At 29.3% G+C, this 27,824-nt stretch overlaps 1 protein-coding gene across 2 annotated transcripts; it reads left to right on the top strand.

The window, feature by feature from the left end:
- Positions 1 to 83: 83 nt before the first annotated feature.
- Positions 84 to 27,824, top strand: LOC119604506. Of its 2 annotated transcripts, none has more exons than XM_037957173.1 (4): positions 84 to 504; positions 17,269 to 17,694; positions 17,772 to 17,944; positions 26,726 to 27,824. In XM_037957173.1, exons 2-4 carry the CDS (start codon positions 17,303 to 17,305, stop codon positions 27,316 to 27,318), a joined length of 1,158 nt encoding a protein of 385 aa, XP_037813101.1. In that variant the 5' UTR covers positions 84 to 504; positions 17,269 to 17,302; the 3' UTR covers positions 27,319 to 27,824. The 2 variants fall into 2 exon arrangements, with proteins under 2 accessions (XP_037813101.1, XP_037813112.1); XM_037957184.1 differs by lacking the exon at positions 84 to 504 and adding an exon at positions 6,297 to 6,526.

The following is a 27,824-nucleotide window of genomic DNA, read 5'->3' as shown; positions in this document are numbered from 1 at the left end:
AAGTTTTTTGTTTTTATTTTATTTTGGCCAGAGTATACTTACTTTAGCCTATACAAATAAAAATCAACAAATATTGTTAAGAAGAATGAAAGACGGCAACTGGTTGTGATAGTTTAACAGTTTGTTGCAGTTGCTGAATAAAGCAAGACGTTTTTACGGATTACGGGCGTTTTTTTATTAATACGAGTGCGAGTATTTTGCTGTATCACAGACTTACACATTTAAAACTACTAAACTATTTATTGGACTTTTTTGCTGTTATTTCACGCCGGTGAAAGCTGTTATGTGTAAATAGATGTTGTTTTTTTAACTTAACTTGTTATTGTTGCCTTTGTCGGTCGGTTGGTCAACGTGAAATAAGAACTTTTAAAACGAATATCGATTTCATTTCGCTTAAACTTGATCTCATTAATTGTTTGTGAACTTATCAACACCAACTTCTTCTCAATTCCAATATCGCTGGGATTAGAGTTTAATGTTGTCAGCAAGTGAATAATAAAAGCTGTAAGTGAATGTGTTCGTATTTTTTTTTCTTATGCTGCAAATACAAAACTAAAATTTACTTTACAAAAAGTATTGTATTGTAGTACGTTGCAAATTAATACCTTTGTTATTTACTTTGCCACTTCGATTCACATCGTACTTACATTTAACAAAAAAAATTAAAGAAAAAAAAAAAAAAAAAAGTAAAAATATAAAACCACCATATGAAGTGAAAACGGTAGTGGATAGAAACAAATATTGGAAAACAAAAGTCATTGAATACGAAAGAAATAAACATAAAATAACAAAACAGCGACTTCATTTCACTTTCATTTGAACGTTTTTTTTTTACTTTACCAACCAAGTGCATTGTGAATAAAGAAACCCCTCAAAAACAAAAATGAGTCAATTTAAATTGTATATGTTTTGGATTTGTCTAATAAAAATAAAGCGAGTACGCGTTGATTTATTATCATTGTCTTTCTCTTAATCAGATACATTTAGCACGGGAATTTATGAAATATATATGTACATACTTACTTAGGCGTACTTACATACATACATACATATGTACATGCATACCTAGTACGTGTAGATTTAATAGATCGAAATAAATAAAATTTTGTTTGGTTTCATCACTGTATTATATATATATATATATATATATGTGTGTGTGTGTGTGAAGGTATTATCACACATATTTCTATGAATTATACTTACCGATTTAAAGTCAAAGATTTTTTTTAATGAATCATCGAGGATTTAAAAGTGCAATATAAAAAGAGAATGAATTTCTGTTATCAACTCAAAATTATAATAATGAAATTTGTAACTTATAGTTCCGTTTAGATAAAAATAATTGTAAAAATAGACTAGACTATAGATTAGACTATAAACGAGACTAATGACTAGACTATAGACTAGACTTTAGATTAGATTATAGACTAGACTATAAACTATAATTTTTTGAAAAAAAAATACAGGGGTTCTCATAATCCAATCCAACTTCGTTATAGTCCATAGAGTACGAATATTTTTTTAATTTTTCCCGATCGATTAGTTTTCAACAAAAAAAAAAAAATTATATGTTTTGTAATTTGCAATCCCATACCCACCATTAAAAAAAGATGGAGATTGTTTTTGACATAAAAAAAGCTAGAGGGCTGAAATATTTGTCTATTTTCTCCATAAAAGTATGTATATTCTGGAATATCATTAGATTATAAGACGATTTATACATGTCCGTCTGTTGAAAACTCGATAGGGTCCGAATGAAAAAAGCTAGAGGGCTGAAATTCTCCACAAATACCTATTACACCGTGCAACAGCAATTTTCACACATGAAAAAATCTATTGAACTCCTATTGAAGGCGTTAAACTGGGGAATAATTTATGTATTTATATGAATGTACAATTAAAAAAATCTATGTTTGCAGGAAACTGCGGATCATTAGTATTAACTCTGTGCACTCAGTTTTTCATAATCAGCTCTTATGTCATAATTGACCCTACCTCCCATATAAGGTCGCCATCAGAAAATTGCTCTACAACTTAAAAATCACATTATACCAATGAAATTTGACAAAAACGAGTTTTATTTTTATTTTTTATTTTATTTAACAATATTCAATAACCTAGCCTATAGGCCATAAGCGGTTACAAATTTCTACTTCACAATAATTCCTCCAATACAAAATACATAATTATATTATTATTAATTATTTAATTATAATTATATTAGTTTTATATTAACCAAAATCTCTCTTCAGAGTTCCATGAGGAAAACCCCATAATTTACTCTACTACCATATAATGACTTCTTCAGGAAATTGATTTAATGCTAGAGTTTCTAATATATGATATAAAATTTTTTTCATTCTCAATTTTCAATACATAATAACCTGGAACATTTTTGAAAAAATATTGTATTTTTCTTGAGATTTCGACATTTCTGTATCATTAGAACATGTTTAACGTGTTATTTACTTTTTACGAAATAAAATTTTATTTATTTTTGAATATGTATTTTATAAAAAGAAATATCTAACTCTTTTTAATTTTAAGCGATTTCACAGAATTCCTTTCTAAAGGCAAACTAATTTAAATTTTAAGAAAAAATGTTAAAAGATCTAACGTTATGAGGTTTTAAAAGTGGAATAACCCAGCAAAAACTGAGTAATGGCTTTTAATTGAAATTACTTACTTAACATACTTTTAATGACTACTACATATCGCCTGGATTACATAATAATATTCTATATATCGTCACCTAAAACGCAAACGGCCCTATCTAACAGTTTTAAAATTTTACAGGAGAAGCATAAAACTATTTAAATTGAAATGTTTGTTTCTATCAACGCGATTTACTTGTAGTAAATAAACAAATTGTTTAATTGTGAAGCCTATCAGTTGTTATGATGGTTGACAATGGCGTATATAAAAATGGAGAAATTGGACTTTTTACCTTTAATATTTAAATAGTTTTGTAGATAGGGCCTTTTCCTTTTTGTCAATAAAATCGCTAATTTTGATCGGAGGAGTCCAATTTTTTGTATGGACATTTCTTTTAATGCAATACTTTATTTTATATAAAAATTAATGTGTGTATGTATGTATGTATGTATGTATGTATGTATGTATGTATGTATGTATGTATGTATGTATGTATGTATGTATGTATGTATGTATGTATGTATGTATGTATGTATGTATGTATGTATGTATGTATGTATGTATGTATGTATGTATGTATGTATGTATGTATGTATGTATGTATGTATGTATGTATGTATGTATGTATGTATGTATGTATGTATGTATGTATGTATGTATGTATGTATGTATGTATGTTCTGCCACATACATAAAAACTATTAATAGCCGCATATCTCAGAAACTACAACAGCTCAAATTTTGTATTAACAACTTTGACATCCATGTGAACACATGTTGATAAAATGGGCAGCCTAGGTATAGTGGGCGCGGCACCTCCCATATACACAAAGCTTAAATTAGTATATCTGAAAAAGTATAACAACTAGGGTCCTGTCAAAAATTTGGTAGACTAGCAATAGGGGCTTGGCACCTCCCATAGGAATTACATACTAAAATTAGTTTATCTGGAAAACTATTGGAGTTAGAATCTTAAAATTTTGCACGATGACTTTTAACATCCATGCGAATATTTGGGAGTGAATGGGGGGCTTGGCACCTCCCATATGAATTAAATACAAAAATTCGTTTATCTCAGAAACTATTAGAGCCAAAATTCTAAAATTTTGCACGAGCAACTTTGACATCCATGTTAACATTTGTGTGATAAATTAGCGGGTACATCCCATATGAATTAAATGCAAAAATTCGTTTTTCTAGGAAACTATTGGAGCTAGAATCTTCAAATTTTGAACGAAGAACTTTAACATCTATGTGAACATGGATGGGCTATCATTAGGGAGGATTAACACCTCCCATATGAATTAAGTACACAAATTCTTATATCGGGGAAACTCTTAGAGCTAGAATCATCAAATTTTGCACGAAGAACTCTGACATCCATGTAAATATTTCGGTAATAAATTCGTGGACTTTCAATAAGGGGCTCCAACACAAAAATTCGTATATCTGTGAAACTTTTATAGCTAGAATCTATTGATTAGGTAGCAAAGCACACAGGATATAGCTAGTGTATTATATAAATACTTCCTAATTCATTACTCATCTTCCCAGTAAAGATATAGAAGCAGTATACGTTTTCTCATACGATTTACAATGACTAATTTTTCTAATTACTTGTAATCGTTTGTGGTAAGTACTTGTCTCCAATGACATATAATAATAATGACTTAAAATGCTATTATGTAAGTAAATTTTAGCATTTTAACCCCTTACATGGTAATGAATGTTTTTACTGGAAATTTAAATTGTAATTACAAATTTTTCGTAACGTTTTAAACAAAACCTTTACTAATAATTTTAAATTTAAATTAATTTTTTTAACAAAATTAATAGAATTTTTAATAACACAAAAATTAATAAAGATCATAGCTATAACGACTGACTTGAAACCATTACGAGTGGAGTGCCTGATAGCCCTGTTTGAATTGTTCTCCAGAAGATAACTACTTCTCACAATTATGGTTACAGTTAAAATGTAATAATTTCTACAAGAAACCAAAATAATGGATGTTTAATTAAACTGTGATATTTGATATATATCTGCTGAAATCGAATTTCTCAGTATTAGACCCGATACACTGATTCAATTATATTCTTGAAATAGTAATTTATATTAAGTAAAGGTACCACCAGTACACGATTTGTTGTTTAAGCAAACCATTTCCTAAAATTATCTGATATTTTAATCAAATTTAACAAGAAATAGTTATTTAGAATTCCCTACAAAATTAAATAGATTAAAAATTAAAAAATTAAATTACGGAAAAATATATTCCCGGGAAATATTTCCCGCTTAGAAACCCTATTTAATGCCTATAGCAGGCTTTAAAATTTTGGTATAATGATAAAACTCGACATAAAAAGCGTTTTTGGTAACGGAATTCTACAAACAAAATTTTATGAAAATCGGTCCATAGTTGACTCTACCCTCCACATAAATCCTCCAACTGAAAATCAGTTTATAGTTAATAAATCATTCCAAAAGTTTAGCATTACTTATGATATAATTCCAAAAAAATACATATATTTTTTTTAATTCTGGAGAGATTGTTCCATAACTGATACAATCCCACATTGAAGGCTTTAAACTGGGTAATAAATCAGATACATACATATGTATGTATTTATATGAATGTACAATTTAAGTCATAAGACGTGTTACTTACTAAAAAAGAAACAAAAGTAAACAAAAAACAAATTCAAACTTGTTCCAAAAACTTGCAATGCGGGACTTTAAAATTTAATCAAAATACGAACAGATTTTTATACATACGTACATACATACATATGTATTTATTTCAACCAGTTTATTTTTGGTCGATTTCTTTGTTGTTATTTTATTTTCCTGAAATCTTAATAGCACCCCTTCTTTCACAAGTTACCCTTCAGTTTTGATAATGACAATATATCCCTTATTGTAATAAACAGTTATGCATATGTACATACATACATACATGTACATTTTTCATGATGTTAATTGTGAGTCAATCGGTATTTCAAGTAATATTTAAGATATGTAGAATCTACATTGTAGATGTAGATTCTACATTCATTAATTATAAATAAACATGGCAAAATTTTGAAATTTTATATGTTTATTTTAGAGTATATTTTCATGTTCAATTGAATTTCAGATTATTCTAATTGTATTTCAGAAATTTTGAAAATTCTAATTATATTTCAGGAATTTGCATAGTTATTTCGAGTATTTTTTGTTTTGTGTACTATTGTGAATAGTATAGTTTGTTCCTTACTATGATCATTTATAACTGGATTAAAAATTCTTAAAAGTTACATTCCTTTAATTTTACGTAGACACAGTAACTATATCAAAATATTTAAATTTCAAATTGATTAAGCAGTAAAGGAGGCAACAGTCATTAAAACTGCAGGGTAACTTTAAATACGATATAATCAGAGTTGTTTGGTTTCTTCTAATTTCGCGCTAAAATTAAATTAATAAACGATTATTTATCGGAAATATATTGTGATTCATTCACATCTGTTTAACAAGTTGTAACTTATATATTTAATTAGTTTAACTTTCATACACGCAGTATATTAGTATACATAAATATAATAATTTAAAAGAAATAAATTTTGTTAAAAAATGAAATCAATATAAGAATCAGTTGATTGGTGAAACCCACTCAAGTTAGTTGTGATATTTGTGTTTTGTTTTATTTGGATATACAAAGCTTTCTTTTGGAAAACACTTTAAGACCTAATCAAAATTTTAAAGATCAAAGTTTTGAAAAAACATAAAGTAACATTCCATAAAAGTCCAAAAAGATTTACATAAAAATTTATTGCACACAAAATATTAATAAGTTTTGTATGTGTGAATATCGCCACTAAAAATATTTTATGTATGTATGTATGTATATGTTAAAAAAGAATAAATTCAAATACACATTCAAATATTATAACAAACAAATATTGTTTATGAATTTATATGAAATAAATACTTATCGTAAAAGATATAAAAATAAATTCAATTTAATACTAGTTCGAGTACTGTGATAATTTTATATAACTTCTATACATTTGTGGTTTGGAAGTGTTCATGAATTCAAGGAACGCACCCAAACAATACGTTAATGACAAATTTAAATCAAAGTTTAGACTTAAATTATTTAATTTCCTTGTTTTTTCTTGTTGCCAAAAACGAAAAAAAACAAATAAACTCACAAATAAAAAGTGTACGATTTAAGAAATAAACAAATCGTGTTTATTTTATATTTCAGTAACAAATTCAAAGTACATCCGACTAAATGGATAAACAATTGTTAATACAGTCATTTTAAACATTTTTAACGCTCCAAACCTGTAAGCGAAATACTAATAAAACAAAAACAAATTAAAAAAAATTAAGGGAACTTTTATTATTAATACATATACTATAGTTAAGTTGTATACCTTGAAAATTTTTTAAATGTACTGAACATATTTTAAATCGGAAAACCTTATATTCTTTCAACTTATATAAATATTTTTCAGTAATAAGTCCATTATTATACCCTCCACCACCATCAGTGGTGATAGAGGGTATATATAAGTTTGTCATTCCGTGTGTAACACCTAGAAATATTCACCTGAGACCTAACAAAGTATATATATTATTGATCCTTATGAAATTCTGAGTCGATTTAGCTATGTCCGTCTGTCCGTCTGTCTGTCTGTCTGGTTAAAACACGCTCACGTTAAAACTATGCAAAAGAAATCAGCCAAATTCACTAAGAATATTCATTATTGTCCTAAGCAGTTTGGTATTAAAAATCAGCAAAATCGGTTCACAATGTAAAATGTTATGAGTAAAAATTTCAGACTACCTCGAAAAAAATTACGGTTTTTTCATAATTCTTTTGAAGTTTTCTCGGAAACTACCAAAGATATTTCGATGAATTTTGTCACACATTATTTTTTCAGGGCAGTAATCAATTATGTTCAAAATCTTTACAATCGATCCAATATTTCCCATAGCCCCCATACAAAGGTATATATTCCCGGAAATTAGTTTATCGTTAATAACTCCCTCAAATATATCGGTATCAACACAAAATTTTGTACATGCAAATATAATATGAACAGAAATCATACTATCAACGCAGATCTCAGTCGGTCCACAATTGGTCATAGCTCTCATATAAGGTCCACTTCCGAAAATCACCTAAACGCACATATTTCTTTGATGAGTAAAGCTATTGTGATAAAAGTCGAGTTAAATATGTTTTGTATACATACAAATCATTCTACCAAATTTTTTACGGATCGGTCCATTATTGGTCATAGCTCCCATATAAGGCCCACTTCCGAAAATCATTTAAAAGCTCATATATCATTGTCAAACAAAGCTATCTTGATAAAATTCGACACAAATATGTTTAGTCTAAATATGAATCACTCTAAGAAATTTTTTCCGGATAGGCCAATAATTGGTCATAGCTCCCATATAAGGTCTACTTCCGAAAATCACTTAAACGCATATACTTCAATGAATTATAAAGCTATTGGGATAAAATTCGACACAAATATGTTTTGTATACATACAAATCATTTTACAATTTTTTTTACGGATCGGTCCATTATTGGTCATAGCTCCCATATAAGGCCCACTTCCGAAAATCACTTAAACGCATATATTTCATTGAATTCTAAAGCTATCGTGATAAAATTCGACATAAATAGATTTTGTCTAAATATGAATTGCTCTACTAAATTTTTTCCGAATAGGCCCATAATTGGTCATAGCTCCCATATAAGGTCCACTTCCGAAAATCACTTAAACGCATATATTTCATTGAATTCTAAAGTTATCGGGATGAATTTCGACAAAAATATGTTTTGTGTACATTAAAATCATTCCACCAAATTTTTTACGGATCGGTTCATTATTGCTCATAGCTCCCATATAAGGCCCACTTCCGAAAATCACTTAAAAGCACATATTTCATTGTCAAATAAAGCTATCTTGAAAAAATTCGACACAAATATGTTTTGTCTTTATATGAGTCACTCTACGAAATTTTTTCCGGATAGGCTCATAATAGGTCATAGCCCCCATATAAGGTCCACTTCCGAAAATCAATTAAACGAATATATTTCATTAAATTCTAAAGTTATAAGAATAAAATTCGACTTGAATATGTAATGTGTACATATAAATCATTCTACCACTTTTTCCCCGGATCGGTCCATTATTGGACCGATCCGGGTCCATTGTTAAATAAAGTTATCTTGATAAAATTCGACACAAATATGTATTGTCTTTATATGAATCACTCTACGAAATTTTTTCCGGATAGGCTCCCATAGAGGGTCCACATACGAAAATCACTTAAACGCATATATTTCTTTGAATAATAAGGCTATCGGGATGAAGTACGACTTGAATATGTTTTGTGAGCATATAAATCATTCTACCAAATTTTTTCCGGATTGATCCATATATTGTAGTAGCTCCTACATAAGGTCCACTTCAAAAAAATCACTTAAACGCACATATTTCATTATCAAATAAAGGTATCTTGATAAAATTCGACACAAATATGTTTTGTGTAAGGTCATAGCTCCTATACATATAAAGTCCACTTCCGAAAATCACCTAAACGCAAATATTTTATTAATTAATAAATCTATTGTAGTAATCATTATACTAAATCATTATACTAAATTTTTTCTTTATCGGTTGATAATTGGTCACAACTCCCATATAAGGTCCATTTCCGAAAATTACTCAAATGCACTTGATAATCAAAGTTATCGGGATAAAATTCGACATAAATGTTTATTTTGTATACATAAATCATTCTACGGATTTTTTTCTTCCGGATCGGTCCATAGGTTGTCTTAGCTCCCATATAAGGTATACTTCTGAAAATCACTTAATATCACTTAATTCGTAATTAAATGATTATATCCGGATAAAATTCAAAATGAGTATGTTCTGTGTACAGATATATCATTATATTAAAATGTTTTCAAACTGGCCTATTAATATACATACATATTTCACGACATAATTAAAATTAGTTTGACATATGCATAAATGTTAGTACCCTCAATAAGGAAACAAAAATTTCGCCAAGTTATCTAAAAATTAGATAGTTAAATGGGTCTCAATGATAAGTAGCTTGCTGGTGGAGGGTATTTAAGATTCGGCAGAGCCGAATATAGCACTCTAACTTGTTTTTCTTCATGTCTACTTCGAACTTTCGTGGATTTCTAATTAAAGTTCGCAGTAGTGTAGCTGAAAAATAATACACTAAAATGCAAGTCAAAAGATGTATTAATTTCGCCGAACTTGAGACAAATTGGGTATAAGTTGGTATTAATTATTTGGAGGATTTCGTTCTCTATAATCCATACGGCGATAGAGAATTCCATACTTTTATTGTGCATATTTGAATTTATATACAAATATAAAAATCGAAGTTTCATATTTAAGATAGAGTACTCTACTTTCCAACTTGTTTTTTTTAAGATTTTATGTTTTGTTTCAGTCCCACGGTCGCGACTAAACAGGAGAATGTAGCTAAAAACAAAACAAAAAACTTAAGCAACAAACTTGTTTTTGCCTTAAACCTAAAAATGAATTAAATATAATTACAAGAAAATTCTTTATTAACTTTAACCGTAATACTTACACGTTTCGTGTATTCGCAACTAAAAGTAGTTTGCTTTAGTTACTTTTTTTTTAATTAATACAATATTTTTTTGGTTTCTTAAAAAAGATTGTGAAATGTTGTACTTGCAGCTTTGTATGAATATGTGTATAAATAATATTTTTTTGTTTCATGATTGCGTATGTGTTTGAGTGTGTTTTTTTAAATTTTCTTTTTAAATTTATATTATACTCATTAATAAGCAAAAAGAAAAAAATTACACCAATAACAAAATCAAATGGTGAATGACCGGCTATAAAAATAAATAAAAAAATATAATGTAATAATTGGCAAATGAAATGCATTTAATTAAGATCGTGTAATTAATTTATTACTTAGAAATATATGGCACATACAAGTACAATATGTACGTACTATGTCTATTTGAAACTATAAAAATATACTTAAAAGTGGGAAAAATTGCAGACATTACTTAAGTTGATTGAATGCATGTAAATATACATATTTGATATTTACCTAATTAATATGCATGCATATACATAAATACATACTATACTTTTATATTAGGCTATACAAATTATATATCGTCGTTCGGTTAACCGATTGATTTTGATCAATTATCTGTTTAATTAAAATAATAATAAAGTTTGTTTGCAGTGAATTATTCTGAATTTTATATAAAATTCAAGTTCTTAATAATAACGTCGAATGGTTTTGCGTTTGTAAGGTTAACTGCCTCGAGCTCCCTTCCCTTTAAAGCTATTACATTCGCCCTTTCGTTACTGACTACTCCCGAGTGGGTTGGTACCCATATGATGTGAACCTTACCTCTGGGAGAGTATTCAGTTAAAGCTTTCTTACAATCCAATACGGTCTTAGATTTAGTTCTATCACCTGATATCGCCCTAATTGCCTTCTGGCTGTCGGTAAATATATTAAGCGCTGTGGGCGCCATATTTATTCTAATCGCATTCCATATTTATTCTAATACGCATTCCGTTATTGCTCGTACTTCTGCCAGGAAGCTTGTGTTATGATTTGGTCAACGTTGGTTTCTGGATCTTCAATATAGAACCCCAGCCCCACTTTGTCCCCCAATTATGAGCCATCCGTTTAACAACGGATTCTCTTTTACTTAATGAAGAAATATAAAATTACAATTTAATTAAATTTTTTTATTTTTTTACAAGAAAATAAACAATTTAAAAATTTAAAGATCATTACTGTAGAATTTCCGTTTCACCACAAACTATAATGTATAATTTTTTACATTACAGAATAAAATAAGAAACAACCATTTTTATAGGCAGGTTAATCAACATAAACACACATGGGTACTTTAATGCACAAACATACATATGTATGTATATGTATAACACTTATATATTACAAGTTTCCCAGTTTTCCATTTGAAAACTTTCACTTTAATAATGAAAGAAAAAATGTTAAACTACATTTAACGGTGAATAGCAGCAACGCCGGAAAACAGAAACCAGGAATTTAGTTATACATAAACTATCTACATATGCACTTTTAAATTAATCTCTGCTAACGGTTTTCAAATAATTATCTGTATTTTTAAATCAAAAAAAAATCTACGTTATTTCAGATAATTTCTATATTAAACTTACAAATAAATGTATGACCCGAAATCAGATGGAAAAAACTGGAAGTGAAATACGTACATACAGTATTGTTCGCAACTTAAGCAAAATTTTCTTATAAAATAATTAATATTTATAACTAGCTTTGTTTTATAATGATTATCAACATACATACATATGCATCTATTTTGGTTTTAGTGGTAATAATTATTAAATGTGATAATTCAAAGTGTTGAACAGTGTTTCAAACAACAAGTTACTTTTGTTATTGGACCACTTGGCAGAGAATTAAATTAAACTCATACTTTTGCTGTTATCAATGTAGCAACATAATATAAAAAACAAGTAAGAATTTGTAGTCGGGTATGGTAGACCATATGATACCCTACACCAGTGATTATGTTAACAATTTGTAGACAAAAAAGGGATTTTCTAAAAGAGGGGTTATATGGGGGCAGAGGGTTAATATGGCCCTATTCTTATAAATTTTGGTAGAGGAATTTACGTCTACATCAGTTATCAATAGTCAAGAGAGTGTGTGCCAAATTTCATCAACTTATCTTGAAAATTGAGACCTGTAGAGTGGGGACAAGGATTACATGGACACACAGACGGACGGATATCGACTAAAAGTGATACTTTAAGGTGGGTGTAGGACTAATATTTTTGGGTGTTACAAACATCAGCACAAACGTATAATACCCTCCCCATTATAGTGGTGTAGGGTAATTTTCTTGGTTTTCGAACACTACTGTACATACTTTCATTTTTAAATCATCACGAATTATTAATGTACATACATACATGTCAGTAGGTATACATTCGAACAATCATACACTCATGTATAATAACAATTATCAAAGAAAACGAAAGAAAACTTTAAATTTTTAATTTTTTTGAAAATAACAATTTTATCGATTTTTTCGCCTATTACGTCAAATGAGACACTGGTTTGTTTGAATATTAATAATTATAATTGTTACTTTTTTTACTTTTTTCTTCATTATGATGATTGTTATTATTAAATAATAATTAGTAAGCAAATATACATAATTTGGATTATTTTATGTTAAATGGGGGTGTTTTGTGAAAAAAATATTTTTTATTTTTTTTGGGTAAAAAAGTATTTTTAATGTACAATTTTCGATAATTGTAAAATTTCTTATATGTATGTCTGTATGTATACTATGTGTTGGTGAAAGGTTGACACCGTTTAACTAATATGTTTATTTAATTTTTCTAGAATTCGAAAGATGATTGGAATAAATTTTTGTGACAAAATCTATCCTGGTCTAAATATATATGCATATACATTAACTAAGGCTTATTTATCTTTATAAGAGGCTGGAAGAATCCATATGAAAACAGACAGCAGTTGAATGAAAACTCCTACCGGACTATTGGTATACGCACAATTGGGGCGAACGATGAATTTCGTATAGCACGACGAACTAGTCGACAACAATTCGTTGCGTAAATTTGTCGAATGGAACACAATCAAATTATTCGTACTACGAATTTTGTTTGTTTGTTTGTTCGAAATTGGAAAAAGTAAGAAAAAGGAACAAAAATTATATTTTTGTGAATCTCCACGATTTTGAGATAATTTTACCAGCTTTAAAATTTATTCGAACATTATTTCGAAATTAGAAAATGTAAGAAATTGGCCTCGAAAAGAACTAAAAATATATTTTTGTGAATATCCCAAATTTTGAGATTATTTTAACAGCTTCAAAATTTTTTCGAACATTACTTCGAATTTTCGAATTTAATTTTAAAGATTCCAACATAGCATTGTAGTGTCATCAAGTGTACTCCAGACTGCAAAATTTCAGACAATTCGGGCCACGAGAACTGGTTTTAATGGTTTTAAAAGTTTTTCGAACTTATGACCCAGAGATTATTTTAAGAGCATAAAAAATTTTTCGAACATAACTTCGAATTTTCAGCAAATTCGGGTTACCGGAATTGGTCTTAAAACAATTTTCCCCAATTAATTCGTCGTTTCACTTTTTAAAACCCGGTTTCGAATACTTTTATTTGCTTTGTATTCAAAGATTATTTAAATGAAATTTTTAAGTAAATAATAATACAGCCCGTCTAAATTTTAAAAATATTCGAGTCGAGGAACTAGAGTATATTTTTCTACAGCTCTTTTGTTTAAACTTTTTTAAAAAAAATTATTTGTAAAATGGATAACTGTTTGATAAAATTTAGCAATCTTAAGATTATATTCCAATTACAATAATTAATTTACGGCTGAAATTTTATGGAAGTGTTGGAATGCCTATGCAAATTTCCTAAACAGGGCTTTTAAAATAAGCTAGGATTACATAGTACCTTATGTTTAACAGAAGTGTCCCACTTTTTTCCTAATTTTTTTATATTAAAGAAATAATGTAAATCAGACGACTAGATCTAAAGTTATAATCTTTTAAACTGTTAAAAATCATTTCGGGCCATGTTTTATTAATCAAATTTAAACATAAACATTAAGTATTTCAAATTAAAATATATTTTTTTAATTGTAATGGAAAACCGGTTTTTTTTAAATGTCAACTATTCGAACTATTAGAAAACCTGTTTTTGGAAAATGTCGAATAATCGATCACCCTAGTACATTTTCATATACCCAAGTGTGTTCTATTTCTGACGACTAATATTCGTTCCGAAAAATTCGTCGTTCGTCCCAATTGTGCGTATACTATATCGCGATTCGAAATTAAAAAATATTTTCATAATATTTTTAACACCTTTTTTCTAATCGGAAAGTCTTTTATTTGATATAAATTTTTTGGTTAGTCTGATAATAACAAGAGTATGGCAAACTATTATAGCCATTTAGAATTGGATGTAGCAAAAGAATTTTAAATCGTATGACCTTAACATTATTACTTTTTGTCGGCTTGGAATTGCTTTTTAGATTGTCAATACACGTACGTAGTTATTTATACATAAACACCTTTAAAGAAAAAAATAATTAATATTTTGCAATATATTTACTACATACTTACATACAGACATACATATAAACATGACCACATTTAAAAAAAGTGTTTTATGGAATTGGAGTCCAAACGTTTAGAATTATAAACAGTTTTGTTGTTTAATAGCATTGCTTATTTCAAAAACAAGTAAGGTTATATATTCGGCTGTGCAGAATCTTATGTTACATTTTTATTACATTCTTTTATATTTTTACAAGAAAAATTTTAAAATCTGCGCAAAAAAATGTAATATGACCTTTTTTGGTGTAATGTTCCACGGACATTATGACATGAAAAATCGTGACTTTATTCGGTATATAGATACGCCCAGGAAAAACATTGAAAAGTAATGAGTTAAAAAGCTAATAAAATCTCTTTTCACTACTTCTTCATTAGAATTTTAAGTCATTATTTTAACACGGTGATGTCATTGGAGGCAAGTACTTCCATGCTCGCTTACAAAGGGAGTTAAAGAAGTACTTGGAATTTCTCTTACAAAGAAGTTGTTTAGTAAGTTGTTTTATTTTTTAATAATAAAAAGAGCCAGCTAGAATACGAACCAGGGACTTCGGTTTGTTAGTCAAATGTTCTACTCACTGCACCACTGCTTAGCTATTTTATTGCGCGCCAAATAATGGTTTTCACATATAAATCTGATTTTTTTTTTCTTTTTTGTAAAACACAATTCTTAACACGCAATTAAATAAAATGTGCGAACAAAATTACAAAGCAGAAAATAAAGTACTTCTATATCAGATTATAAGAAAGTCATTACTAGAGTACATCTAAGTAATGCAGATGGTAAGTAGTAGTCATTGAAAAGTAAGTGGTTATGGAAGTGCAACCCATTACCGAGTTTTTGCTGGGCGATTTTGCTATTTTCGAATACAAAAATTCTTGAAAAAATGTCTGATAGAATGATCGAATATTTGGATTCCGTGATATCTGGGGCCCGTTAGAAAATATTTCCTTATTAGATTCTAAGACGATCTATCCATGTTCGTCCATCTGTTGAAAGTATGATAGGGCGTAGATGGTTAAAATTTTCCAAACTATTAAATTCGTTAACTGGTGACGCCATTACTCTGAAATAAAAAAATGTTGTTTTGCAAAAATTTTACCACTTAATTTATATATTTGAATAGTTTGAATATGCATACAACTACACAGTGATACAATAAAAAAATGCAGGGGTTCCATTTCGTTATAGTCCATAGAGTACGAATATACTTTTAATTTTTCCCGATCACTTTGTTTAGTTACATTGTAAGAGCAAAAGGTGTTAAAAAGTGCTATTTTTGAAGTTTTAACTTTAGAAAATTATAAGTTTAGTATTTCGCAACCGATTTTCAAACTTGATATTTTGTTTTAAAGACACAAGTGCTGCATTTTAATTAATTTAATTTTGAGTTTCTAGGTTCAATATTATAAAACATGGTTTCACATAGGCACTCAAACATAATCTTCCACCTCTGAATTTGGCAATACCAAAACAATAACCACACACAGCTTCATACGTAACGTGTTGTTCTTGTTTTGTTTTGGTCTTACAAACAAAATAAATACAAAAGACCCGGATGACCGTTTTCAGTCATCATTATATAAAATATCCAAAATGTACACGAAACATTGTTTTGTTGATTTATAAAATTATTCAATTTGTATATTTGTACGGAGAACAAAGAAGATATCTAAAAAGCTTAGTTGATTCTAAGATACGGTTTCTCAAAAGGTTTTTCCTCGGGTCAATATTTGGTGAGGTGGGTCAAAGGATAATGAAATTTTTATTTTTTTGAGCTAGTTCAATAATATTGAAAATTTTATGAAATTAAGCTTTGTATATTTTCTTTGCAAAAAATATGGAAGGAAGTACCTATTTATCCTTTGATCCTGCTCACCACGTATTAACGTTAGGAAAAAATTTTGAGAAATGGTATCTAAAAATGAAATTTATTTTAATTTTCGGCGGGCACATCAGCAACTTCCATTTTGGGGAACCTTAATGCATATGTATGTATACAGCTGCTTTTAAATAGTTGTATCTATGATTGAACAATGATGGGAATCTTCACACTGTTATTATATGAATACAAAATGTACATATATAAATTTAAAATAAGTAAATTTATAACTTATGGAAATTCATCATAAAATACCATAGAAAATTAAACATTTTTCACCGCAAGAGAAACAATGGACTCGATAAAGGTCAAACACCCATTTTTTCTTACATAATTAACACATTGTACATACATATGTATGTATGTGTGTGGGTTCCACCCGTATTCACTCGCTGGCTAACCAACTTTACAACTAAATAAACATACTATTCATATAAAATTTTCTACTCATATTGGAATGTATACAAGATCTTTAGAAAATTTCTTCTTTACAGATGCAAAAGTAATCAAGGACAACAGTGATCAAAAATGAACGAAATCTCCAACACAAAATTTGCAATTAACAAAGCACAGAGTATAAATAAAAGTTATTTGATATTGCTCATATTTGCCATTGGTCTGAATGTACAGTACTGTGATGGTCATGGTCGACTAATCGAACCACCAAGTCGTGCATCTGCATGGCGTTATGGTTTCAACACACCACCTGACTACAATGACCACGAATTGTACTGTGGAGGTTTTACGCGTCAGTGGAAACGTAATGAAGGTAAATGCGGCGTGTGTGGAGATGCATGGGATATGCCAGAACCACGACCCCACGAACATGGTGGGCAGTGGGGTCAAGGCGTTATTGTGCGTCGCTATGCACCTGGGTCTGAAATGACCATACGTGTAGAATTAACGGCAAGTCACATGGGGTAAGATAAAACACTGTAATTATGTAACAATCTTATGAAAAATGTAAATAAATTGCTTTCATTTTCATTTGTTTTAGATATTTTGAATTCCGTCTATGCCCTGAGCCAAAAGCAAATCAGGAATGTTTAGATCGTAATCTATTAACAGTTCTAGGAGGGTCTCCATCACAGCCAGCGCCAAGTGATTTAGAAACAAGATTCTATCCACGCAATGGAAGTAGAATTTATGAAATAAAAGCCATGTTACCAGGTTTGTGGGAAAATTAAAACGTGTAATACAATATAGAATTATCACGGCATTTAAAAGAACTAAGTTGGGACCAAACGGAAATAGAATCTATTTTAACCACAAGTCGATTTTTTCCTCTTCATAAAAAATGTATGAAAATTCATCGTCGACAGCGATTGCGGTTACATTTTTCATACCTCAAATTATATACATACAAATGACTTTTTATTTTTTAATACATTCGTATGCGTTCAAATGTACCCAGCAGTTCGGGTGGACAGTCCCGAACTCCCTATTTAGCCTACCACATAGGGTTACCCCTAGCCACCGACTGTCCAGGTGACTAGCTATTTTAACATGTGCTTGTCCTACGAGGAAGTGAATCGTCACCCCATAGAGACAGACAAGTGTTTTTTAAGTGTCCCCTCTCTCGCTTACAAAGGGGACACTAAAGTGCCGATTACCTTCACCCTCGTTTACAAAGAGTACATCCGTGACGAAAGACGAATTAGAGCCCACCAGGTGGTTTAACATAAGTGGAAATCACTGTCTTTTTCCTATGCATTGACTCTTTGTCGAACTGCAGGGTAGTGTTGCCAAAAACAGCGCCTACCACATTTTTTCAAAATTTAATGTTTCAAAAATTTGGCATTTTTAAATAGTTTATATCATAGAGTATATAGAGCGGAAACTCTGCTGTCAAGGACCTAAGTCTGTTGTCAAAAACCTAAGTCGTCTGAATGTAGTAGTAGAACAGCTTATGGTAGTATTAGTATATTCCCCATATTTGAAATAAACCAACAAACACAAAATCAAACGTTTGAAAAATGTTATTAATTTTATTTAACGGTTCTTTAACATTTAACATTTACATTCGATTTAGAGTTTTAAAATTTAAAAATAGTTTGATTTACAATCTTTCTCGACTTTACCTGAACCCTCTGTGTTTGCTGGGTAAGGACATTTCAATTTATTATTCTGACATTTTCACCACAATAATTTTTTATTTATTTTTAAAATTTTACATAACTTCTGCAAAATAAACAGATTTAAGTGACCCAAATTCAAGAGAAATCACTCGACATATTCTTACGAGTATATGGTTGTGGCGAGGCCCATATAACCTAGATTCATTCTGTAACTTATTCCCTTGACACCAACTCTTCCCTATCTTGGTGTTGTTGCAATCCGGTTTTCCGGGCCGAAACAGGGAGCCTTATAATTTGATTCCACGGGGCTTAGTTTCCATCTTTGTCTTGTCTCGGTTATTGGAGTGCTGCCTTCGGGATATACGTGGTGGCTGCGGTTTAAACCCATACTCGCGGGAAGAGAATATTGGTTAAAACACTGGTGCACGATAAAGTCTATAATTCGGGATAAGTTCGATGCTGTAGCTGAGACAGATACCACGAAGAGCGTTGGAAATGAGTTGGTGTCAAATGTATATCATACGGGATGGATGTACAGTTAAACGGACCTTACTCACTCAGATGTTGTTCTCAATGAGTGTGTCGGTGTGAGAAGTTGAATGGTGATGTATGAAAAGTATCTTATAAATGTGATACCAATGAATTTGCCTTCCATGTCAAGGTATATTTAGGTTTTACTCTGTCCATACTAGACTTACCACAGTGTGTTCTCTGTGAGTAAGAACAATGTCTTTGGCACACTTATTGAGAACAACATCTGAGTGAGTAAGGTCTGTATAACCCTTCATCGATCCCGTATGATATACATTTGTCACTAACTCATTTCCAACGTTCTGCGTGGAATCTGTCTCAGCTACAGCTCCGAACATATCCCGAATTATAGACTTTATCGTGCACCAGTCTTTTAACCAATATTCTCTTCCCGAATGCAACACTCTAATAACCGGGACAAGACAAAGATGGAAACTCAGTCCCGTGGTATCAAATTATAAGGCACCCTGTTTCGGCACCTGTTCAAATAATTTCAAGGAATGCCCGAAGATACATTTAAGATCATCTGTTTATAGTCCCGGCAAACCGGATTGCAATAACACCAAGATAGAGAAGAGTTGGTGCAAAGGAATAAGTTACAGAATAAATCAAGGGTATATGGACCTCGCCACACCTATATACTCTTAAGAATGTGTCGAGTGTTTTGGATCACCTAAATCTGTTAATTTTACCGAAGTTATGTAAAATTTTAAAAGTAAGAGTGTGTGCCAATCGGTAACAATTTACTTGAAAATGTAAATTTTTGATACATATGAGGTGAATAAAATTTTACTAGCTCATAGGGCTATATAAATTTTTGACAAATGAAAAGAAAAATTTGAAAATACAAAAAATTAAATATTTTATAATTTTAGTTTATAATACATTTGTGATTGTAGAAATTTATTACAATAATAAAAAAATCAATAAAAGTGTTTCATTTATTAAAATAAATGCAGATTTTCTTGTGAAAGTAGTGACAATTGTAAAAATTTAATGTAATCAAAAAAGATATCGTTTGGCACAGCAAAATGTAAAAATGTTCCCACCATAGGAAAATTACAATCCACCATAGAACTTTGATATCATTTGGCACACGCTCTAAATAAAAAAATATTTTGGTGAAAATGTCAGAATAATAAATTGTAATGTCGTTACCCAGCAAACACAGAGGTTTCATGTAAAGTCGAGAAAGATTGTAAATCAAACTATTTTTAAATTTTAAAACTCTAAATCGAATGTAAACGTTAAATCAATTTCTTTTTTTAAAGAACCGTTAATGTTTAATATTAAATAAAATTAATAACATTTTTCAAACATTTGATTTTGTGTTTGTTGGGTTATTTCAAATTATTGGAATACATTTGGAGTACATGATCCGTTTAGTAGTTTTTTTATAACAACATGGTCCACAGACATACGGACATGTCTGTCATAGAATCTTGTAAGGACCCATTGTATACATAGGGCAATTTCGTGTCAAGTGACCCAACTCAAAAATTCGATTTGGATGAGTTAGTACTATCGGTCAAGAACTGTCCATTATAGGACTATAAGCCCTTAAAGGAAATTGTATAAGCTTTCATCTGCGCGCCAATAGTTGATAAGTTAAACTCATTTGAATAAAATCCTGTATGACCAAAATGTCCAACTTTGACCCGCTCGTAAGACCGGCTGTTCTTGACCTATAGAGCTGAGAATGTGTGTTTGGCCTACTATTCAATAGTACTAACCTTGGTGCAAATTTCATCCAAATCGGAAGACATTGATTTTAAAAGTTGGGTCACTTGACACGAAAATGCCAATTTATACTTTTGTGTGTTTTAGATGAATCATTCCATGTGTTACAAACGGAATGAGAAAATCTTATATACTAGTTTAATATATACAAATTACACATAAAAAATACAAAAGCCTTAAACTTGATTCCCCTTTTACGTATGTGGCAACGACTTTTTTATGTTTACAAAAAACAAATTTCAGAAAATACCAGCAAACTTCAAAAAAATTTTTTGTGAGAGCGGAATGACACTACCTTCATATTTTTATCATGGTTTATATTGCAAAATTTTAAATACACTATGCGACAGAAAAAATACCTAGGAAGGTTATCTATTTTTCTGCCAAGTATTATAGGATCAGTGTTGCCACTTTGGTTATTATTAACCAAAATTGGTTATTTTTATTTTGCATGTGTACATGTGAATTATTTTTTCGTTTTGGTTATTTTTTGCAAACAATTGAACTAAATGTTGTTTGCTTTTATTTTAAAAATAAAATTAAAAAAACTTCTTTTATCTCTAGTTTTAAACCAACTATGTAAATATACATACCGTCCCTGTTTTGAATTTTGGTAATATGTGGATTTTTTTTTACTATTCGAAATTTTTTATTACTGCAATTTGTACATCTACTGGTTATAATTATGTGCAAAAGTACCTATGCGTTTAAATCATAAATCATTTAAATCATAACAACACCGTAATATTATTTTATTTACACTAGCCAATCTAACAGCGTGAATAATGGAATGATCACTTTTTGACTCAAACTCGTCCGTCCTTCCGTTAATATTTCTATTGGAACTTTTTATGTAAAGAACTCGCGGTACTTATATGAAAAAACGAAATAGGCTGTATTTCACATTTCGATTTTTATGGAATTTGGTGGGAATAGTCTACGTACTTAGTAGATTATGTCCTCCAAATTAAATTAAAAATTTAAAGCATAATTGCAACTTCTATACCTATTTGAAATTTTGCATAAACAGATACTGTGCTAATTTGTCGAAATTCTAATTCTCGAATTCTAATGATTTAATAAGAATTAATAAAGTATTTTCTGCTAATTGATGCAAGAATATAATCACAATATCTTTAAAGTATTAATCAACTGATATTTTTAAATAATACAGCTAAGGAAAATGAAATTGTATTATCTACAAAACTTGTAATAACATCTCAATTCATACGACGAATAATAGTCGCGATATATGCAAAGATTTGATACTCATGACCTTTGACTTCTACTATCTCACCATGACTTTTAGTTCTTTATTTACATTTTCTAGATGATGTTGTAAACTAGTTTTTATTTTACCGTCTTAAATTCTAAATTTTGGTCAATTTGTCGGATAATTTGGATAGATTACGTTTACAAATATTGCTGAAGTTATGAATGTAATGCTAACATCCGCTACATGGTATTATAATTTGGTCAAATATACCCCTTAAACCCAAATTTCGAACGAAATCTAAAAATCTGTACATAAAATGGGAAGAATTATTTAATTTAAAATAGTAATAGTAGCGCTAAAATGCGTTAAAAACTCAGTTATTTTTTAAAATAAATATTAATTACTTTTGTTAACGAATCCGCGAAGAGACATATATTTATTGTTGAAAACACGATAGAGTCGAAAAGAAACAAGATATAAAACTGAAATATTTTGCCAAAATATTTTTAGTCCCCATATTATGCCCTATTAAAAAAATTACTATATTGCTTAAAAAAGCATGTATAGCGATGAAATTCAATATAAAAAAGTTTTATTGGAAATGTATTTGTCAAAGTTTATGAGGATCGGTATATAATTGACTCTATCCCTCATAAAAATTCTCCTCAGAAAATGACTTTAAAGCTCATAATGTACTGCAATATAGCAACAAAATTCAACATAATCAAGTTTTAAAGGAACTAAAATATCTCTGTCAGATTTTTATGAGAATTGGTCCATAATTGACCATACGTCTCATATAAGATCCCCTACAGAAAATTACTTTAACGCTCATAACTGTCTTCATAATACCAGTTTAGCGACGAAATTTAACATAGTTACAAGTTCCACTTTAGAAAATGAATTTGTTATTTTAATGTCCAAATGTAAACATGAAACAAATAAAAATAATTTTGTTTACTTTTTTCTTAACTTGGTTATTTTTTATTCGAATTTTGGTTAGAAAAAAAAATTTGTTGTGGCAACACTGTATAGGATATAACAAGAATTTTTTAAATTTGCCCAATACAGGTTTATCGTACCCCGTTTTCGTTTTTAAACTGTATTTTATATACATTATTATTAATCTTGATCATGTAAAGGATAACAATTTTCAAGGACGACCGGTTGATAAAGCTAACCTTTTAGCTGAATTATATGCAAGTACCTAATCCTTGCTTGCCGAAAGCTATCGAAAGTAACTATGCCAAATATATTCTTCCTAACGCGTGAAATTAAAATGGTTTTAGCGAATCTGAACATGAACAAGTCTCATGGACCAGATGATAGATAAAAAGAGGCTAACAACTCTGATAATTACCGCAGAATTGCAATTTGTTCTGCACTTTTTAAAATCATGGAAAGTATGGTAAATTTGTAAATTTCCACCTTATCAAATATCTAGAGTCCAACAATTTACTTAGATCTTTCTCACCTACATACATACTCTGTTTCATATTTTCATAAACGACTCTCATTAGCATACTTCTAACCCTATCTACTCTTTCGCCGATGACAGTAATATCTGCCATTCTTATTCATTAAATTATAGGCCAAGCCCTTCAGAGATTAGGGCAGTGAAGCATAGCATGAATGAATCGCTCAACCACGACTTTGTAACAATCTCTGAATGAGGTCAAGCTAATAGAGTTGATTTTGTTTCTTGACGCACAAACGCATGCACTTTGGGCCAGAAATCCAATTTTTTTGGTTATAATTAGGGCAGTGGTTCTACATAATTAATAAATTTTACATATAAGGTTTTCAGAGGCGCTGATTAAGATTTTGCAAGAAAAAATTAAAAATTCAAAATGACGGTTAAAAATTTGTAAAATTATTTGTAAAATTTACTTCATGTAATTTTTATTGGAAAAGTTTTGTAGGACTTTAGGCACTTATTGCATATGCTAATTTTAACTTTCAAATTCCAATAAACTGAATCCAATATGGAGGATCAAACAAAGCCAAAAATGAAAAATGAAATTTTTGGTCAATAAGTAGGAATTTTAAATACTGATCAAAACAGATTCAAAATTATCACTAAAATTACGAAAAATCCTTATTCAAAACTATGAATGTAGGGTACATTTATAATCCCTGTTAATGGTTTAAACCCACGATCGGCAACTCCTACACACAGTGTATTTTGGCCGTTACAAAATTTACACAGACTACTTACACGCATAGAAAACACAACTCAGTCTCATATGAGCTGTCATTGAAGAAGGTTGTGTTGTCGCTCGTTTCTTGCTTTTGCAATGAAAATGGACGAAAATATATTGATGCAGGGATGGATAATTGCAATTATTGTTGTATTTTTTTAGAATCTACACTACATATTAAGTAGTTTTTGGAATTATAAACTTTTTAAATGTTTTTTCTTACAACTTAAGTAGCAAATTACAATAATTTACATATATATATATATATATATATATATATATATATATATATATATATATATATATATAATAAGTAATTTACCTATGTAAAATTTTATACATTTTAAGAAAAAACTTTATCTGAACAATTATTTTTAGCAAAATAAAGCAATTTGTTTGTTGTATTTTTTAAAGAATATCTTAAATTTTAATTTTCTACCAAAATAAGTATAATCGTGATATTAATTAACGAGATTTTTGATAAAATCTGAACGTATTGTTAATTTTTTAGGTCAATAAAGTATTTTGCTTTTTATGTTTTTTCTTCATTTTGTTAATATTGCTGCATTATTTTATAAAATTTAATATTTTTATTACTCATATATATTAGAATAACATTTTTTAGATATTTTAGTACTTTCTTAACCGATTTATTATCCTATATACCTATAAGAATTTATCAATATTTGACTTAACATGAAATCTATCGTTTTAAATTAAATGATTAAATTTCTAAAGTAATCAGTAATTTTGAATTGGATACATGATATATTAGATAATCAATGGATTTGGACCTAGAAAAAATGTTTAGTGGGGTATAAATCTATATATTATAACAAAAATAATCTTTGGTTTTTGGTAAACAAAAAGTACATTACGGAAACCCCATCTATTTGGGGAGTACTGTGTAAATTTTATTTATAATTGTAGAATATTGATTCTTATTCAATAAATCTAACACTAAGTACCATATACCACTATAGAACTATAACATGCTAAAATCTTGATTTTCAACCTCATATTTTAAATGCTTTATATTATGAATAAGATACAGTAGGCGTATTTGGATCTGGATAGTTATTCTTGATTTGGGTTCTAAATATATATGCATAAGTGTATGTATTAGCTGAAAAATATAATTTTGTTGACCTTAGGTGATGATAACCACCTCTATTTTAAAATATCTAAATTAGGTATTTTTCCTGTACTACACGACAGTTCACTTTACATTGGTTCCAAGCAACCTAAAGTCTGTTTAGAGGTCTAAATTTAAACATAGTGTTCCTCCTAGTTCGTATATGGATTTTGGAGAAGATAAATCAGGAGTCCAATGGTTTTCCTTGGATACAAGTTGCCTCCCTTTGGCAGTTAAAGATTTTGAAAGACCATTCAGTGCGTTTTTTTCTAATAATTCTTTGGATCATTTCATCAATTACTCTATTTTATATTTTTTAATGTTTCACACAATAAGGGATATGATTTTTGCAAATTCTGATGAAAAATAATAAAATGCAACAACAAATCCACCAACCAAAATTTAGATTTTAATACTTTTTCATGGTTTTCCATTTTACACAATCTCTATTTTTAATTGGAAAACATAAATTTACTTTTTACCTGTTTTTTTCGAATTTTATTTATGAACAAAAAATAAAATTCTCTTAAAAACTTAGTTGATTCACTGTATATGTAATTATGTTAAATCTTTACCCTAAATAGGTATATGTTTCATTAAAAACATAGTTGAAAAGCTCATATTTCGATTTCAATATTTAAAATAAATATGTGCAAATAAGCCCAAAAAAATATTTTTTACTTTTAATCTAAAAAAATATTAGTTTTTTTAGAACATCTCAAGGAACACATTGGTAATATTATCATTAAAATATCCTTTGACACTGCTTGGCACTAGGTATTGAAAGATTAAGTTTTTGGAAAAATTCAAATTTTAGAGGTTTAAATAAAAAAAATTTACAAATAATATTTTAAATGCTGACCAATTCCACTTTTGTTTTAAGCGCCAGTTTCTTCTTTTTAATTCCATATCATTTTATTTTTTTTATTAAATTATACTTTTAAAAAATTATTTATCTAGTATTTCTTAAAGAGATTCTCAAAAATGGTATTTTTTTGACAATTGTTTATAAATATTCATATTAACCATTATTTTTTATCTTTAATATAGACATAACTTGTGATCAATGCGTTTTACAGTGGCGTTATATAGCTGGAAATAACTGGGGTATGTGTCCTGATGGTAATGGAGCTGTTGGTTGTGGACCTCAGGAAGAATTTAGATCATGTGCTGATATTGCATTAGGAGAGGGTATTCCCAAGCGTCCAGTCAGACCTCCTATTCGACCAACTTTGCGCCCCAAAACAACTACCAGCAGCACGGAACGCAGTCAACCAGAGGAATCCACGGAATCATTCAATTATGTCCCATTGCTTGTCATATTTATATTGTTATTACTTGGTTTGGTTCTTTTGGCAATATGGTATTTATATCGCAAAAACAATCCGCTTATCGCACGATGCAAGGAATATCTGGATAAACGTCTATGTAAAAAGAAGCCTTTGCCAGGCATAGTAACGGCTAATCCACAGAAAAGATCAACACTGTCAGCGTTTAGTTCAGTTCCTGCATTGGAAAATAATCCCCTTAAAGCAGCCAATGATAATAAAGCAGATAGGGTTGAAGTACCAGTTCCACCGCCACGTTTAAAACGCAATTCTCGCGTTAAAGAGATGTCACCCGATGAATCAAGCATAGCATAAGCTTTAAAAGAAAATGGATCTTTTCATTTCTCAATAATATGAAAAAGTTTACCGTTTTCCAAATTGTTAGTTCACTTACTCGTATTTATGTATATAAATGACTTGTGCTCATTACCGATCGCCTGAATACTCCGGAATGGAAATATTTAAGATGAAATCGATCAGTTACATATGTCCGCACATTCTCATTAAATTTGATTATTTATTTATAGTATTCGGATTATGGAAAAACTGACAAATACGCCCGACTGCCCTTAACTTGTGTTCCATATAAACTTAAAATAGTATACATACATACATATACAAGTTTATAAATTAGTTTAAGCTTATTAAAATCATTATGTATTATAATTAATTAATGAGAAATACATATCACATCCGTAGTTTATCCACGTTAAGATTTGGATGTGATTGGAAAATTTTTATATAATTTTGTGATAAGTATATACATATGTATGGATAATCATATATCAATATATTTTAACAATAATCATAAACATTTAATT

Source organism: Lucilia sericata, unplaced genomic scaffold (assembly GCF_015586225.1).
Source record: "Lucilia sericata isolate MDLA Ls3-8-SP2 unplaced genomic scaffold, ASM1558622v1 Contig000013F_arrow, whole genome shotgun sequence".
In the NCBI taxonomy this organism is placed as follows: Eukaryota; Metazoa; Arthropoda; class Insecta; order Diptera; family Calliphoridae; genus Lucilia; species Lucilia sericata.
This window is presented reverse-complemented; position numbering and strand designations above follow the sequence as displayed.